Source organism: Diceros bicornis, chromosome 14 (assembly GCF_020826845.1).
Source record: "Diceros bicornis minor isolate mBicDic1 chromosome 14, mDicBic1.mat.cur, whole genome shotgun sequence".
Lineage (NCBI taxonomy): Eukaryota > Metazoa > Chordata > Mammalia > Perissodactyla > Rhinocerotidae > Diceros > Diceros bicornis.
The window spans coordinates 19,487,774-19,505,564 of NC_080753.1; the positions used below are offsets into that span (position 1 = coordinate 19,487,774).

Here is a 17,791-nt window from a genome sequence, read left to right on the forward strand (position 1 = left end):
CAACACTGCTCAGGAATAATGAGGCCATCACCATTTCAGTGTTAGTGGAGACCACATCAGGAGCCTGGACTTCACCACCACCTAGCAATAACAAGGAGTCTTCTACTCACTGGGGTGGTGATTGATGAGCCCTAGCGGCGGGGTCTGGATTTTCACCAGCACTCAGCAATAAAGAGGCTACTTCCTGAACCCTTTTCACCCCCATGCCAGCAGAGGTCATATTGGAGCAGCAATGAGGATCCCCTCATTTTCCCAGCCAGAGTGGTGTAAGAAGAGACCTAGTGGGAAGACTTAACTTTCACCCCAACCAGCGGTAACAAGGAGCCCTTCTCCTCCAGGTGCAAATAGAGGCCAAGTGAAGAACTTCAATTTCCACCCCACTACCTAGCAGTAGTGAGATGGCATCACCCTTCTCACATCAGAATAATGTCGGAGGAGGCCTGGAAAAATATAAGATTTAAATAAGATTCAGAGTGTCATAACATAAGATTCAAAATGTCCAGATTTAAATAGAAAACCACTCTTCATACCAAGGACCAGGAAGATCTCAACTTGAATAAGACAATCAGCAGATGCCAACATTGAGATCACCCAGATATTAGAATTATCTGACAGGGATCTTAAGACAGCTGTAATAAAAGGCTTCAACAGGTAAATATAAACATGCTTGAAACAAATGAAAAAAAGAAGTCTGAGCAAATAAATAGCACATGTAAAGAAGAAACAAATGGAAATTTTAGAACTGAAAAACTAGAATAATTAAAAAAGAAAAAAAAACTCAGTGGATGGTACAATAGCACAATGCAGAAGAGAGAAAAGAATCAGTGAACTTGAAGATACATCAATACAGATTATCCAATATGAATAACAGAAGATAAACTGAAAAAAAAAAATGAACAGACCTTCAGGAACTGTAAAACTATAAAAGAAGATCTTAACATTTATGTCATCTGAGTCCCAGAAGGAGAGGAGAAGGAGGGTGGGGCTGAAAACTATTTGTAGAAATAAAGGCTGAAAAATTCCTAAACGTGGCAAAAGACATAAACCTACGGATTCAAAAAGGTAAGCTAATTCCAAACAAAAGAAATCCACATCAAGACACATGATCATCAAACTTCTGAAAACTAAAGACAAAGAAAGAACTCGTAACAGCAACAAGAGACAAATGAAACTTTATCATCAGGGGCGGGGTGGGAGGGCACTGGAATGATAGCAGATTTAGTGGCATATCATTTTTCAAGTACTCAAAAGAACTGTCCACCTAGAATCCTATCTCCAGCAAAAATATCCTTTAGGAATTAGGGAGAAATCAAGACATTCTCAGTTGAAGAAAAACTAAGAGAATTAGTTGCTAGTAGACCTATCCTAAACAAATAACTAGAGAAAGTTCTCTAAACAGAAAGGGAACAATGAAAGAAGGAATCTTGAACATCAAGAAGGAAGAAAGGACACAGTAAACAAAAAATATGTAAATACAATAGACTTTCCTTCTCCTCTTGAGATTTCTAAATTATGTTTGGTGGCTGAAGCAAAAATTGTAACGCTATTTGATGTGGTTCTAAATGTATGTAAAGGAAATATTTAATGCAATTATATTATATATGGGAGACAGTAAAGGGACATAAAAGAGAGATTCACTTGAACTGGTAAAATGAGTACACAAATTGACTATGGTGAGTTATGTATGTTTAAGTAATACTTAGAGCAATCACTAAAAACGCTATACAAAAAGATTCACTCAAAAATACTATTGATAAATCAAAATGAAGTTCTAAAAAATGTTCAAGTAACCCACAGGAAAGCAGGTAAAACAGAAAAACAAAAACCAGAGAGAACACACAAAAAGCTAAAAATAAAATAGAAGACTTAAGCCCTTATATATCAATAATTGCATTAAATTATAAATAGTATAAATATAATTATTAAAAAACATATTTCCAAAATGGATAAAAACATGACTCAAATATATGACATTGGTGAGAAACTCACTTCAGATATAATGAAATAGGCATATTGAAAACAAAAATATGGAAAAAGCTATAAATGTAAGCATTAATCAAAAGAAAGTAGGAGTGGCTATATTAATATCAGATAAAGTAGCTTCAGAGCAAAGAAGATCATCAGAGACAGAGAGGGATGTTATATAATGATAAAAGTGTCAGTATACCAAGAAGAGTTAACAATCATAAATGTGCATGCACCAAACAGCAGAGCTGCAAATTATGTGAAGCCAAAACTGAAATAAATTTGAAATGGGCAAATCCACAACTATAGTTGGACACTTCAACAACCCTCTCTCAGCAATTGATAGAACAGGTAGACAGAAAATCAGCTAGAATATAAAAGACCATCAACTAAAAGGATTTAAGGAATACTTACAGAACGTTCCACATAACAAAGCAGGGCACATGTTCTTTTCAAGTTCCCTTGAAACTTGAAGATATGAAACAGAAAGATAACAAGAAGCTAGAAACTAAACAATATACTTAGAAACTAAAGAACATCTAAGTAATCCATGAATCAAAGCAGAATTCTCAAGGGAAATAAAAATTTATTGAATTGAAAGAAAATAATGCAATCTATCAGAATGTTTGGGACACAGCTATAGCAGTACTGAGAGGAAAATTTATATCACTAAATATTTACATTATAAAAAAGGATGTCTAAAATCAGTAATCAAAGCTTCACCGTCAGCCCCCTCTCACAAAAGAGCAAAACAAACCTAAAACAAGCAGGAGGAAGGAAATACTGAAGAGCAGAAATCAATGAAATTGAAAACAGAAAAACTATAGAGAAAATCAATAAAAGAAAGAGCCAGTTCTTTAAAAAAATCAATAACGTCGAAAGACCTCATGCAAGACTGGCAAAGAAAGAAAGAGAGAAGACATAAAAAACCAAAGTCGGTATAAAACAAGAGATATTATTGCATACCCTGCAGACATCAAAACGGTGATAAGAGAATACTGTGAGCAACCCTACACATATAAATTTGACAACTTAGATGAAATGGACCAATTCATCAAAAAGCAAACCAGCACAACTATTCAATATGAAATAGATAACTTGAATAGGCCTATGCAATTCAGGAAATTGACCCAGCCCTGGTGGTCTAGTGGTTAAGATTCGGTGCTCTCGTGGCTGCAGCCTGCGTTTGTTTCTGGTCAGGGAACCATGCCACCCATCTTGGGTTGTCATACTGTGGCAGCTGGGTGTTGCTGTGATGCTGAAAGCTATGCTAATGGGATTTTGGATACCAGCAGGGTCTTCCACGGTACACAGGTTTCAACAGAGCTTCTAGACTCAGACAGACTAGGAAGAAGGGCCTGGCCACCCACTTTGGAAAATTGTCCATGAAAACCCTGTGAATAGCAGTGGAGCATTGTCTGATGTAGCACCAAAAGGTGAGAGGGTGGTGCAAAAAGACTGGGCAGGGTTCTACTCTGCTTTACAGGAGTTGCTAGGAGTTGGAGTTGACTCAACAGCAGTAACAATAATATTAAGTTAATAATTTTAAAACTCCCAAAAAGGAAATCTCTAGGCCCAGATTGTTTTACTGGAGAATTATGCCAAATATTTAAAGAAGAATTAACATCACTTCTATACAGAAAGTAGAAGAGAAGGGGGAATTTCCCTGTTCATTTTATGAAGCAATATTACCCTAATACCAGACCAGAAAAAGACAGTACAAAAGAAGAAAACTATAGTCAATAGATGCAAAACTCCTTAAAAAATATCAGCAAATAAAATTTAGCAATATATGAAAGGAGTTATACCCAGTTCCCAAGTGAGGTCTGTTCCAGGGATTCAAGACTGGTGCAGTATTTGAAAACCAATCAGTGTAAGCCACCATGTTAACGGCCAAAGAAGAAAAAGCAAACAATCATGATAATTGATACAGAAAAAACATTTGACAAAAGTCAACATCCATTCATGATTAAAAAAAAAACCTCTCAGAAAAGTACTAACAGAGAGGATCTTCTTCAACTTGATAAAGAACATCTACAAAAATCCTACAGCTAATAGCCGTCTTAATGGTGAAAGATTAAATGCTTCATCTCTGATTGGGAACAAAGCAAGGATGTCTACTATCACCACTCTTATTCCACATAGTGCTGGAAGTTCTAGGGAGTGCAATAAAGCAAGAAAACAGAAGTAAAAGACATATAGGAAGGAAGAATAAAACTGTCCCTATTTGCAGCTGACATGATTGTCTCCTTAGAAAATCCTAAGAATCTACAAAAAATCTCCTGGAACTAATAAGTGAGTTCAGCAAGGTCGTAGGATATAAAGCCAACATGCAAAAATCAATTGTATTGATACATATTAACAATGAATATGTGGAAATGGTAATTAAAAATACAATACCATTTACAATGACTCAAAAAGAGAAAGAAATATTTAGGTGTAAATTTAACAAAACATGTATAGGAGTTGTGTGCTGAAAACTACAAAACGTTGATGAAAGAAATCAAATGAAGAGACATACTATGTTGATGGACTGGAAAAGCCAACATTGTAAAGATGTCAGTTCTCCCTAAATTGATTTACAGGTTTAATGCAAATCGTATCAAATTCTCAGCAAGTTTTTTTTGTAGGTATAGGTAAGATTACTCAAGAATTTATATGAAAAGGCAAAGGAGCTAGAATAGCTAAAACAGTTTTGAAAGAGAAGAATAAAATGGGAGGAATCACTCTACTCAATTTCAAGACTTATTATATGGTGACAGTAATCAAGACTGTGTGGTATTGGTGGAGGGATAGATTCAAAGATCAATGAAACAGAATAGAGAATCCAGAAATAGACACACCTAAATGCTCAACTGATTTTAGACAAAGATGTAAAACCACCTTTACTCAATGGAGTAAAGATAGCCTTTTCAACAAATAAAACATAAAACCATAAAACTTTTAGAAAAAAATATAGGAGAATATCTTCTTAATCTAGGGCTAGGAAATAGTTCTTAGACTTGACAACAAAAGCACAGTTTATAAAAGCAAAAACTGATAAATTGGACCTCATCAAAATTAAAAACTTCTGCTCTAAGACCCCATTAAGAGGATGAACAAACAAGATATAGACTGAGGGAAATATTTGCAAGTCATGTATCCAACAAAAGACTAGTATCTAGAATATATAAAGAACTCTCAACACTCAATATTTTTTTTTGCAGGGAAAGATTCGCCCTGAGCTAACATCTGTTGCCAATCTTCCTCTTTTTTCTTTTCCTCCCCAGTCTTCTGGCACATGGTTGTATATCCTAGTTGTAAGTCATTTTAGCTCTTCTCTGTGAGCTGCTGCCACAGCATGGCAACTGACAGATGGGTGGTGGTGTTCCGTGACTGAGAAACAAACCTGGGCCACTGAAGTGGTGAAAGTGCCCAACTTTAACCACTGGGCCATCAGGGCTGGCTCTCAACACTCAATATTAAAAAAAAAAAATAACAGTCCAATTATAAAATTAATAAATGACATGAACAGATAATTTACTGAAGAGAATAGATATACAGGTAGCAAATGAACACATGAAAAACTGTTCAATGTCATTAGCACTTGGGGACATGCAAATTAAAACCACAGTGAGATATCACTATGCACCTAACAGAATGGCTAAATAAAAAATAATGAGAACAGCCAAATGCTGGTAAAGATGCAGAGAAACTGAATCACTCATATATTGCTGGTAGAAATGTAAAATGGCACAACCACTCTGGAAAACCCTTTGGCAGTTTATTAAACAATGAAACACATAGCTACCATATGACTCAGCAATTGCACTTCTGGGCACTTATTCTAGAGAAGTGAAAACTTATGTTCACACAAAAACCTGTACATGAATGTTTATAGCAACTTTTTTTGTAACAGCCTGAAACTGAAAAGAACATAAATGTCCTTCAACAATGTTTAAACAAACTGTGGTATATCCATACCATGGAATACTACTCAGAAATGTAAAGGAATGAGCTATTGATACATAAAACAACCTGGATGGATCTCAGTGAATTATGCTGAGTGAAAAAAAGACCCTCCCCCCAAGTTTCCATTGTGGGAGATCGAGATTTGGCCATCCTAAAATATATCTCTTTACCTTGATTGTTTTCTCTGAGGGACATTTGACCTCCCCCACTAACTGCCTAAAGAATTTGACATGGTGCCTCCTTCCTGGAACAGTTCTTCTATCATGATGGCTGTAAAGATAATGTAGGATAAATGTTACAATAGGAAAGGCACCAACAAGCCCATCTTATCAGAAGTTCTGTCTCTCTGGCCACATTCTCTGGATGGCCCTGCAAGGAGTTGCCAGACAAACATTTACATTTAGAAGGGAAATCTCCATTTGTAAAGGTATCTCCCTCTCTGTTTTGGGAAGAGGGGGGGATGGCCTCATTTCTAGAGGCTTATCAATGTGGAAGGTGAGGCCTTAAATCTGCATAATAACCTTACTCTTGTTTACTGTGCTTTGGTGGTAATCTCCTGTAACTGACTCCCCCCACCCCCAACATCCTCCTTTGTCGTTGGCTGAACATGGTATTTAAGACGAGAATTTCTGCTATTGTGTTGAGAAATGCAGTGTCCCTGCTTTCTCCCATGTATACATGTTATTAAACTTGGTATTATTTTCTCCTACTAACCTGTCTTGTTAATTATTTGGCCAGCCATAAGAACCTTAAGGGAAAGGGCAGAGGGAGATTCTTCCTCTTCCCCTGACACTTACTAATATGATCTGTATTTGTGTGTTTTCTTTCAGCATGGACCAATATTTACAGTCTTTGCTATGGGCAACCGAATGACCTTTGTTACTGAAGAAGAGGGAGTTAACGTGTTTCTAAAAGCCAAAGAAGTAGATTTTAAACTGGCAGTGCAAAATCCCGTCTATCATACAGGTGAAGAATTTTTTCAGATATTTCATTTAAAATACAACACTGGAATCCAAAAGTAGTTTTAAGTAACAATTACCTCCTCCTCACTCCTCTATCAAGAAATGAGAGGGCCCGTTTTTTTATTCTTTAGAGTAGGGATAGTAGGAGAAAAGAATTTATGATGAGTTTGGTCATTGAAAAAAAAATTATTGGCAACCTGATACATTTAGATCTTGATTAGACATGTATAAGAGATGAGGTTACCTCACTGATGTTTACTTTGGAAAATATTTGGAATCTGTATCCTGTTACAGCTCTCCATAATGTTGCTAACTCTCTTCTGCTGCTGTGTATACAATGTTCTACAGGCTATAGCTCTTGGCTTGATCCCTTGTTGCTACTCTTCTCTCTGAAAGTAGAATTCCACTGCTTAGTAAACCCTTTACATGGCATTTCCTGACATATTCCATAGGGCTGTTAAGGTAAGTGGGGCTTGGCTTCATGTAATTGGTGCCCGTTCATTCTCCATCCTCAGAGACTGCTGGATTGTACAGTCAGCACGCTTCCAGTGTGACAGTCTGCCTTTATTTTTTCCCAGGCTGCAAACATGCGTCCTGAGGTCATTTGTCCTCCCAAGAATGCAGAGCTGGTTCATTTTGTGCCTGGTTCTTTTCTCTGCTTTCACAATGTCTGTGCTTGCTTCTGCTGTCTACGGCTTCTTTCTCTTTGCTTCCCTTTTTGCTTCTTTCCTAGGTTTTTTTTCAGGTAGCCTCTCGTGCATTTCTTGCCATTAAGACGAAACAGTTTGTTTTAAAAGCTGTCAGTGATTATTAGCATGATTATTTTTTCTTTCTGTTTGCATTAAAATCACAACATGTTGCTTAAATTCTTTGACTGTTTAGTGCTTCTTGATGTTTGGACTATGGAATTCCAGATCAAAGAATATAAATACTTTGAAGGCTCTTGATCTGTAAGTTCACATATCCCTTCAGGAAAATATGCCTACTTACTCACCTATCAGAGGTATATGGAATTGATCAGTTTTTCTCACTTATGTTTCCTGTGTGGACTTTTATGTTTAAATATTTCTACTTAGATGAAATATGTTAATATTTACTGTTGAGCCAGCTTCTTATTCCTCTCGTGTATTCCCCTACCACAGAGAAGATGTATGCTCAGGAAATCTAAAAATTATTTTTAATTAATTTACACAAAATGTAATCTACACAGAATAGAATGATGAATTACAAAAGTAAAAATTATTTTTTGAAAAAGTTACTTTGAAGACAATAAAACAGGATTAAAGAAAAATAAAAAGGAACAATGAGTTTAAAAACTCGCTCATACTCTCACCACCTCAACCCAAGCAGGAGTATGCATGGTGGAAGGAGCATGAATCCTAATGTGGAGGAAATAGTGGGGCCAAAGCTAGTCATGGGTTTAGGAAAGGCCTCCTGGTGGAAGTAATGTTCAAGAAGACGCTTGAAAGAGAAATAGAAATTAGCAGGAGAAATTTATGGCTTGTGGGTCGGGGGAAGGTTGGTCAAGTAGGGAACATTCTGAGCAGATAGAACAGCTCATGAAAATGCTGGGATATATAAAAGAGTGTGTGTTTTCAGCATACCTGGAATATAGATTTGGAGGGAGAAGGGGGTGGAAATATCATTGGAGAGCTAGAAAGATGGTAGAAGACCTTGTAAACTTTGTTAAGGATAAGAAGCCATGAAAGGTTTTAAACATGGACATAATCATTAGATTTGTGTTTTCTAGAGGCCCTCTTTTTTTTTATGTGAGGAAGATTAGCCCTGAGCTAACATCTGTTGCCAATCCTCCTCTTTTTGCTGAGGAAGATTGGCCCTGGGCTGACATCCATGCCCATCTTCCTCTGCTTTATGTGTGGGACGCTGCCACAGCATGGCTTGATAAGCAGTGCATACATCTGCGCCCGGGATCCGAACCTGCGAACCCTTGGGCCGCCGAAGCGGAGCTCATGGACTTAACCACTATGCCACCAGGCCAGTCCCTCCAGAAGCCCTCTTAATCACCCATTTATAGATCATCCCTTAAAGTGAATCACCCTACATGCTTTTACTGTCTCACAGAATAGGTTGGATCTTCATCTACTTTTATTTGCAGGAGGTGATTTTATGTACTGGGTGGACATTGGCTATAGTCCCCACTGACCAAGTATTAGTAGGGGTACACTGACTATTTGCTTTAAGGAGTTGTTTCTTTTGATAATAGTTTTCTCTGTTTATAGCATCAATTCCAAAGAATGTATTTTTAACAATGCATGAAAAACTTTATACTGTGATGAAAGAGAAACTAGGGACTAGCAATGTATATCAGTTCACTGGACAACTGACTGAAGAATTACATGAACAACTGGAGAATTTAGGCACTCATGGGACAATGGACCTGAGCAACTTAGTAAGGTAAATAGAGGCATTGGTATTATTTAATCTTGTTTTTTTGGAATAAAAATTTTAAAAAATTTGAAGCATATACCTTGGACTTCAAAAATTATCTGGTGGATTGATGAAGTCTACCTAACTAGGCATTTAAGAGATTATATTAATCTTTTAAATTCTAATTAATGGGCAATTTTCATTTAGCACTCTGATTTTAAGATGAGCAAATAAGCCAATGTAATCATTTTAATACGTTAAAGTAATTTCTCTTTAGTCATTCCATACAATTGTGTGTGCTCTACATGGATTTTCCTCTTACAATTGTCATGCGTCCATCAGAATTTTGAAAAAAACGTTCAATGTAATATGTGATTACAAGTAGACATTGAAAGGACGGGGAGAGGACAGAATCATAAAGTAGATGACAAAGGTCCGGATGTTTGAGAGGCTTGAAAGGGTGACTGAAGCAAAGTCAATGTGGGCCTCAGGGCTGAGCCCAGGGTCCTCCTAGAGGGTTGGTGCTGAGACACAGGTGAGACAGGAAAGAGCAGAAGCCAGGTAGCACTCAGCCATGTTCTGAGGCTTCCTGGTAAAGGTAAGGGCTGGGCATGGGAGCCATGAGAAGAATTCCCCACATGCATAAGGAGATTTGGTAAATTAAGTTACCAATAAGGCATTTTTCCGTCTCAGTGGGATACTGGGATGCTGGAGGCAGGATTCAACAGTGCAGACTCATAAGACAGAACATTTAATATTTTGTTAGAGGTCCAGAAAAAAAGAGAGAGAAAGCGAAAATAAAAACAAGCAACCAGCCAAACTTTTAGCATGCCCAGTATCTACAACAAAACAAAACTAATTCTTGGATATCTTTGAAACTTTGGGGTAAAGAGATCCTGCAAGTTTTCTAGTGAGGATGGGATAGTAAATAAAAATGAAATAAACAGTACTTAGTGTTACTATCTAGGGCATATTAACAATCTTTGATATTCTTTTACTTAAGTATGCCACAGTAATCATTTTATTCACTTATGGTAAAATTGACTGATGATAGGTGCTATATTTCAATATGAAATATTTCAAACTTGTAGGATCCCATGAGATATTAGGAAATTTGGTCACTAATATTGACCTTGATTCTTTGTTTGGTTATTTGGTTACTTTTTGCTGCTATCTAGAGGCATGAGCTGTATCTTAGTTACTGTTTTTTTGTTGTTAGTGCCATCGAATTAATTCTGACTCCTAGCGACTCTGTGTACAGCAGAGCGGAACCTTGCCTGGTCTTTTCGCACCATCCACTCACCTTCCAATGCTGTATCAGACAATGCTCTGCTGCTATTCACAGGGTTTTCATGGCCAATTTTTTTGGAAGTGAGTGGCCAGGTGCTTCTTCCTCGTCTGTTCTAGTGTGGAAGCTCTGCTGAAACCTGTCCACCACGGGTGACCCTGCTGGTATTTGAAATCCCGGTGGCGTAGCTTTCAGCAACACAGCAACACTCAGCCGCCACAGTCTGACAACTAACAGATGGGTGCTGCGGTTCCCTGACTGGGGAAACAAACCTGGGCTGTGGTGGTGAGAGCACCAAATCTTAACCACTAAACCACCAGGGCTGGCTAGTTATTGTTATTATTTGTTAAATAAATCCTTGTTGAAATTGTATTGAATCAATTTATTTCTATGTACCATCTCACATTTGTCAAGATCTAACAGTGCTTGCTTAGAAAGCATTTTAACATCTTCAGGTAACTAAGACCACAATTTCAGTTACTCCAAGTCATCTGGACCACAGTAAGCAGATATTAAAACCTCTTAAGAGTGACTTTTTCACAAAAGAGTCTGTCACTTATTATTATCTACCCCTAATATATAGCTATTAAATAATGCCCTCTTTGTCTCTTGTGCCTTTCTATTTTGGTCATCAGGTCTGACTTTTTATGTGTTTCTATCTTTGTAGGCATCTCCTTTATCCGGTCACAGTGAATGTGCTCTTTAAAAAAGGTTTGTTTCCCACAAACACGAGGAAAAGCAGGGAGTTCTATCAGCATTTTCAAGTTTATGATGAAGGTTTTGAGTATGGGTCCCAGATGCCAGAATGTCTCCTAAGGTAGAGTGTTTGTTGCCTATAATTACTTCATTGACCACGCTCTTCTCAGCGATTCATACATTTCTCTCATTTCTCTGTTCTAAGTAGACATAACAGCAGTTTAAGTGGAAGAGAGAGAAGCTATTTCTTAGGACCAGTTTGTTTTTGGTGTGTGTGTGAATTGAGGGAGGAAATGAAGAAGAAAGTTGTATTATTTCCATTTTTTCTTATTTTGAGGACCAAAAATGAGAGAGAGAAAGAGAGAATGAGAATGAAATGAAGAATTTATTTTGAGGCCTTTTATCTCATTTACAGCTTATTATCACATTCAATCCACCAATTTGGAACCATGCTAAATCATCAAGTGTGACCCGTCTCAGAATCAGACATTATTGTCCTTACTTTCTCTGAGGCAAAAGTAGGTGTGGTCAAATGTATTTCTCACAGTTGGCTCAGATAAATGTTTATAAAATGATTCGAATGCAAAGTAACTCATGATTTTTTAATCTCTTGGTACTTAGTCTACAATGATACCTGGTCAGAAAAGATTAAAAAGATCATAGCCAATTTGCTTTCCCTGGATAAACCCAGCAGTGGGTAGTGGGTCCCTGTGCTGGTTTTTCATCCTCCCGCAACTGACAAGAGCCAGAGTAAAAGTAGACCAAGCAGGTCATGGGCCCTGTTTTCTTATTCAATGCCAATCCTGTAGGAATTGGAACATTTATTTGCAAAAGACACTAAAATGTGGCTACCTTGCCCCTTTAATTTTCCTCTTGAATTAGTAAGTCTGAAGGTAGACCTCTCATGAAATTCTAGCTGAAAATGAAGAAATTTGTAGAAATAATTATAATTACATAGACATTCCCCCTTTTGTGCTGTAACCTGTTACTCATAAAGCGCTCTCAAATTAATTTATATGCAAATTTTTCACCTAGAAACTGGTCAAAATCCAAAAAGTGGCTTCTAGCACTTCTTGAGAAAAACATGCCGGAAATAAAAGCATACAGATCTGCAAAAGATAATCCCATGGTAAGTAGTCCTTAGCTTTTTTGCTAAAATATATGAGATGAAAACAGTAATAAACTATGATTGTTAAAAATATATTTTTGCTCAAAATCGTGAAATTACAAAAATGCCAATCACTGTGTTGGGTGATTACATATATTATTTTATTATTACATCCTTACAACAGTGAGGTAGGTATTAATTCTATTCTACATAAGAAAAAACCGAGGCTATAGACAACCAAATGAAACAAAATTCTGAGGTTTTTTTATTGGTTTATATAGTATACAGTTGGGTGTGTCAACAGTGATGGGTGGAAGTTATGACAAATTAGGCAAAGATAAGAAGGCTCTACAAAGTAGACTTTGTTCTTGATGCTACTACCACTAATTGTTTCTCTCTTCAAATGCAAAGAGGCCTGGCCCCATGGCTTAGCGGTTAAGACAGGCAACCCGGGGTTCGGATCCCGGGTGTGTACCGATGCACCGCTTCTCCGGCCATGCTGAGGACACGTTCCACATACAGCAACTAGAAGGATGTGCAACTATGACATACAACTATCTACTGGGGCTTTGCGGAAAAAAAGGAGGAGGATTGGCAATAGATGTTAGCTCAGAGAGCCAGTCTTCCTCAGCTAAAAGAGGAGGATTAGCATGGATGTTAGCTCAGGGCTGATCTTCCTCACAAAAGAAAAGAAAAAATGCAAAGAGGTACTGTAGTATAATTTAAAAAGCAAGGCCCTGAGAGTCACTTTCCTAAGAGTCCTAGATCTGTGGTTCTTCAAGTGTGGTCCCCAGACCAATGGTACCAGCATCACCTGGGAACCATTCAATCAGAGGCTCTTGAGTGGAACCCAACAGTCTGTGGCTTAATAAGCCTTCCAGGTGTTTGTGATGCTTGCTAATGAATGGTTCTCAGCCCTGGCTGCTCTTTGGAATCTTTGGGAGCTTTTCAAAACTACCTGATTCTCCAGACCCACCCTCCAAGTCTGGGATTCATTTGATCTGGACTGCCTGGCTCAAATCCAGTCACTGGTTATATGACCTTGGGCATGGTACCTAACCTCTTGGCCTCAGTATGGTCACCTACCTCATAGAGTTATGGGGATTAAATGAGTTAATATTTGTCAAGCATTTTGAACATAGTAAGGACTAGTAAGAGTGTATCATCTGTTTAAAAGAATCACTTCAGGGGCTGGCCCGGTGGTATAGTGGTTAAGTTTGCACACTCTGCTTCAGTGGTCTGGGGTTCACAGGTTCGATCCTGGATGCAGACCTATACACTGCTCATCAGACCATGCTGTGGTGGCGTCCCACATACAAAACAGAGAAAGATTGGTGCAGATGTTAGCTCAGGGCCAATCTTCCTCACCAAAAAAAAAAAATCACTTCAGATCTTTTAGTATTTAACGATGATATCAAACATTTTTGTTTGTTTGCTTTTAGTTATTATAGCAAATGTTATCACGAACAACTCTGCCTAACAGTGGAGAGGAAGACAGACTTAGAAAAAAAGGAATATGTGAATGTTTAGGTATCTCCCTCCTGAATACAGGGAATAGAAAGCTATATATATTGGAATGCCCTTCATTGACAAACTATGTTTCAGGTAAGGATTCTGTTCTACAAACAGACGCAGACAAAGACACATTTTGGTTTGCATTATTTTTCAGGATTTAGGGATAAAGCCATATGTGTATAATAAAAGCTGCACACAGATAAGTCTGTAATCTATGGGCCTAGCAAACAGAGTTTTTAATGCCCAAGCTAAAACTCTCTACTGACAATAGTCTAGAATAGCTCTTATTTTTATTATTCTGAAGAAATGAGGCATTTTTAATCATAGGTGTTCTAACTCCCTATTTGAATAAAGACACATTTTGGGAGTGACGTCAGCATCATGGCAGAGTGAGTTGTTGCCTTTGTCTCTCCCCTCTGAGTTACAACCAGTCAGACATCCAGACACCAACAAAGGACTCCCTGCACAGCACATCAGAATGCCTGAGTGATCCATGCATCTATATATCTGAAGGTGGGTGGTCTGGATTTCTGGGAGGCAGTGGAACTAGGGAAGCAGTCTGCTCTCTTTCCCCTAGTGGTGGTGATCCAAAATGCGGATCCTCACACTGGCGCACACGCCAGAGACTATTTGCTGCAAGGGCAAATACAGCACTCCTGGCTTGGTCCCTGCCCCCAACAGTGGTGGCAGGTGATGCACACATCCCGAGGCTTCAGGACACAGAGCAGAGCTGGCAAGCCGGCTGCCTCCCCCTCCCCCAGCAGTGGAACTGGTCTTTCCAGCAGTGGGGACTATATCCAAGGCATAAATTTCCTCAGTGAGGGTGGGGTGCCCTTCTTAAAAAGCACACTGGTGGGCACCAGTGACCAGAGATGGCAGGGCCAACAACAATACTTGTGGCTTAGCCTCTACTCCTCCCCCAGCAGTGGCAGGTGGCACCTGTGACCTGAGGCTTCAGGAACCACAGCAGAACTTGAGAGTCAGCCCCTCGTGATGGCACGCCTGGCATTGGTTCTACTGGCAGCGGGGGCTACATACAAGAACCTGGGCCCCTGGCAGCAACAGCGACACCTGTGAACCCAGTGCCCCTGGCAGTGGTGCTGCCAGCACCCCCAATAACCCAGGAGCAGCAGCACAGCTGTTGCATAGGGCAGCAGCACCCCAGCCTGTGGAGAGCCTGCAGAGGGCAAGTGGGGGAGCATGAGACCCAGGCGACCCCAGAAGCAGCAGAAGTGCACACAACCTGGTGACTCTGGTGGCAATACCTGAGACTGCAGCAACATCATAAGCAGCAAGGCAGCAGCAACCTCGGAGGCACAGTGGCACAAGGAGGGCATTGACGATGCCTCTAGCAGAGGCAGTGGAGGATGTAAAGTGCAGGCACTCAAATACAACCAGAAGCAGCTCAGAACCAAAGTAACCAAAGCCATACCCAAATAAGAATGGCGATTACTACCCCAAATGCGTAAGCAGAGGATCAACTCATCAAATGCCGTGGAGAACTACAGTTACACAGCAGAGCAGAAGGAGAATGACAACTCTCCAGAAACCAAACTTGAAGTCACAGAATCTTACAATCTGACTGACAGAGAATTCAAAATAGCTGCCGTAAAGTAACTCAACGAGTTACAAGAAGACTCAAAAAGACAGCTCAGTGAGCTTAGGAATAAAATTAATGAACAGAAGGAATATTTCACCAAAGGGATTGAAGCTCTAAAAAAAAAAACCAAACAGAAATTCTGGATATGAAAAACACAGTTAATGAGATATTTTAATGTAGAAAGCATAAGAAATATAGCAGACCTTATGGAAGAGAGACTCAGTGAACTTGAAGATAGAAACCAAGAACTGATCCAGGTGGAAGAGGAGAGAAAACTAAGATTTTTAAAAAATGAAGAAATTCTTCAAGAAATATCCGATTCAATTAGGAAAAGTAACGTAAGGATTGTAGGTATCCCAGAGGGAGAAGAGAGGGGCAAAGGAGCAGACAGCTTATTCAAAGAAATAATAGCTGAGAACTTCCCCAAACTGGGGAAGGAACTGGACATACAAGTACGTTAAGCTAATAGAATGCCTAATTACATCAGTGCAAAAAGATCTTCTCCAAGGCATATAATATTAAAACTGTCAAAAGTCAATGACAGGGCCGGCCCCGTGGCTTAGCGGTTAAGTGCGCACACTCCACTACTGGCGGCCCGGGTTTGGATCCCGGGAGCGCACCAAGGCACCGCTTCTCCGGCCGTGCTGAGGCCATGTCCCACAAACAGCAACTGGAAGGACGTGCGACTATGACATACAACTATCTACTGGGGCTTTGGGGCAGGGGGGAAGGAGGAGGATTGGCAATAGATGTTAGCTCAGAGCCGGTCTTCCTCAGCAAAAAGAGGAGGATTAGCATGGATGTTAGCTCAGGGGTGATCTTCCTCACACACACACACAAAAGTCAATGACAAAGAGAAAATATTAAGCGCAGCAAGAGAGAAGAAAATAACCTACAAAGGAACCCCTGTCAGGCTTTCAACAGATTTCTCAGCAGAAATCTTACAGGCTAGGAGAGAGTGGAATGATATATTCAAAATACTGAAAGACAAAAACTATCAGCCAAGAATACTCTATCCAGTGAAATTATCCTTCAGATATGACAGAGAAATAAAAATTTTCCCAGACAAACAAAAGCTGAGGGAGTTCATCACCACTAGATCAACCTTACAAGAAATGATGAAGGGAGCCCTCCTACCTGAAACAAAAGGCAAAGGTTTACAAAGCTTTGAGCAAGGAGATAAATAGACAAAATCAGAAAATTGCTGCTCTATATCAGAATAGGTTAGCAAACACTTAATTATAAAATTAAGGATAAAGGGAAAGAAAGCATCAAAAATAACTATAACTGGGGCCAGCCCAGTAGCACAGTGGTTAACTTTGGCGTGCTCTGCTTCAGCAGCCTGGGGCTCACAGGTTCAGATCCCAGGCATGGACCTACACCACTCATCAAGCCGTGCTGTGGTGGTGACCCACATACAAAATAGAGGAAGACTAGCACAGATGTTACCTCAGTGTCAATCTTCCTCAAGCAAAAAGAGGATTGGCAGCGGGTGTTAGCTCAGGGCCAATCTTTCTCACACACAAAAAAATTACTATAACCACTTCAATTTGGTCACAGACTCACAATACAAAAAAGAATAATTTGTGACAAGAAAAACATAGAAGGGGAAGAGGAAAGGGATGGAACCTGCATAAGCTAATGGAGATAAGAAACTATCAGAAAACGGACTATCTCATCTATGAGATCTTTTATACATACCTCATGGTAACCACAAAACAAAAAGTCAGAGCAGAGTCACAAATGATAAATAAAGAGAAAGTGAGAAAGCCATCACAGAAAGCCACCAAACTGAAATGGCAGACACAAATACAAGGGAAAAGAAACAATGGAAATATAGAACAACCAGAAAACAAAAGATAAAATGGCCGTATTAAGCCCTCATATATCAACAATCACTCTAAATGTAAATGAATTGAATTCACCAACCAAAAGACACAGAGTGGCTGGATGGATTAAAAAAACAAAATAAATTTTAAACTTTGCTGAAGTTAATGTAACATTTAAGACTTTGGGACAGAATTCACTTTGAACATTTAGTAGCAGTTTCACTTTATTTTTCAATGTATCACTTCTATTTTCTTCCAGCAGTGTTCATACTGAGCTTATGTTTTTATACCCACATTTTTTTAAATGTGGGCTAAGGAAAAAAAAAAGATTCTGTTGTCTTCTACTGCATACGTAGATCTCAATGGCTTAGTTAAGCAGAAGTCTGGAAGAAGTTTTTAATTTTTTTTAATGTTATACACACATTTTATCACATCATAATTTTATTACATTATAACATGAGTGATTTCTCCCATGTTATTCTAGATATA

The 17,791-nt window shown here is 38.9% G+C and overlaps 1 protein-coding gene across 1 annotated transcript in view; it reads left to right on the plus strand.

Annotated features, from left to right (window-relative positions):
• LOC131413600 (24-hydroxycholesterol 7-alpha-hydroxylase) overlaps window positions 1–17,791 on the plus strand; it is an 89,773-nt gene that overhangs the window by 5,682 nt on the left and 66,300 nt on the right. Inside the window, exons 2-5 of the mRNA XM_058554211.1 lie at window positions 6,747–6,882; window positions 9,119–9,293; window positions 11,222–11,371; window positions 12,286–12,379. Of these exons, the coding sequence (XP_058410194.1) occupies window positions 6,747–6,882; window positions 9,119–9,293; window positions 11,222–11,371; window positions 12,286–12,379 (555 nt within the window). The remainder of the gene's footprint in view (window positions 1–6,746; window positions 6,883–9,118; window positions 9,294–11,221; window positions 11,372–12,285; window positions 12,380–17,791) is intronic.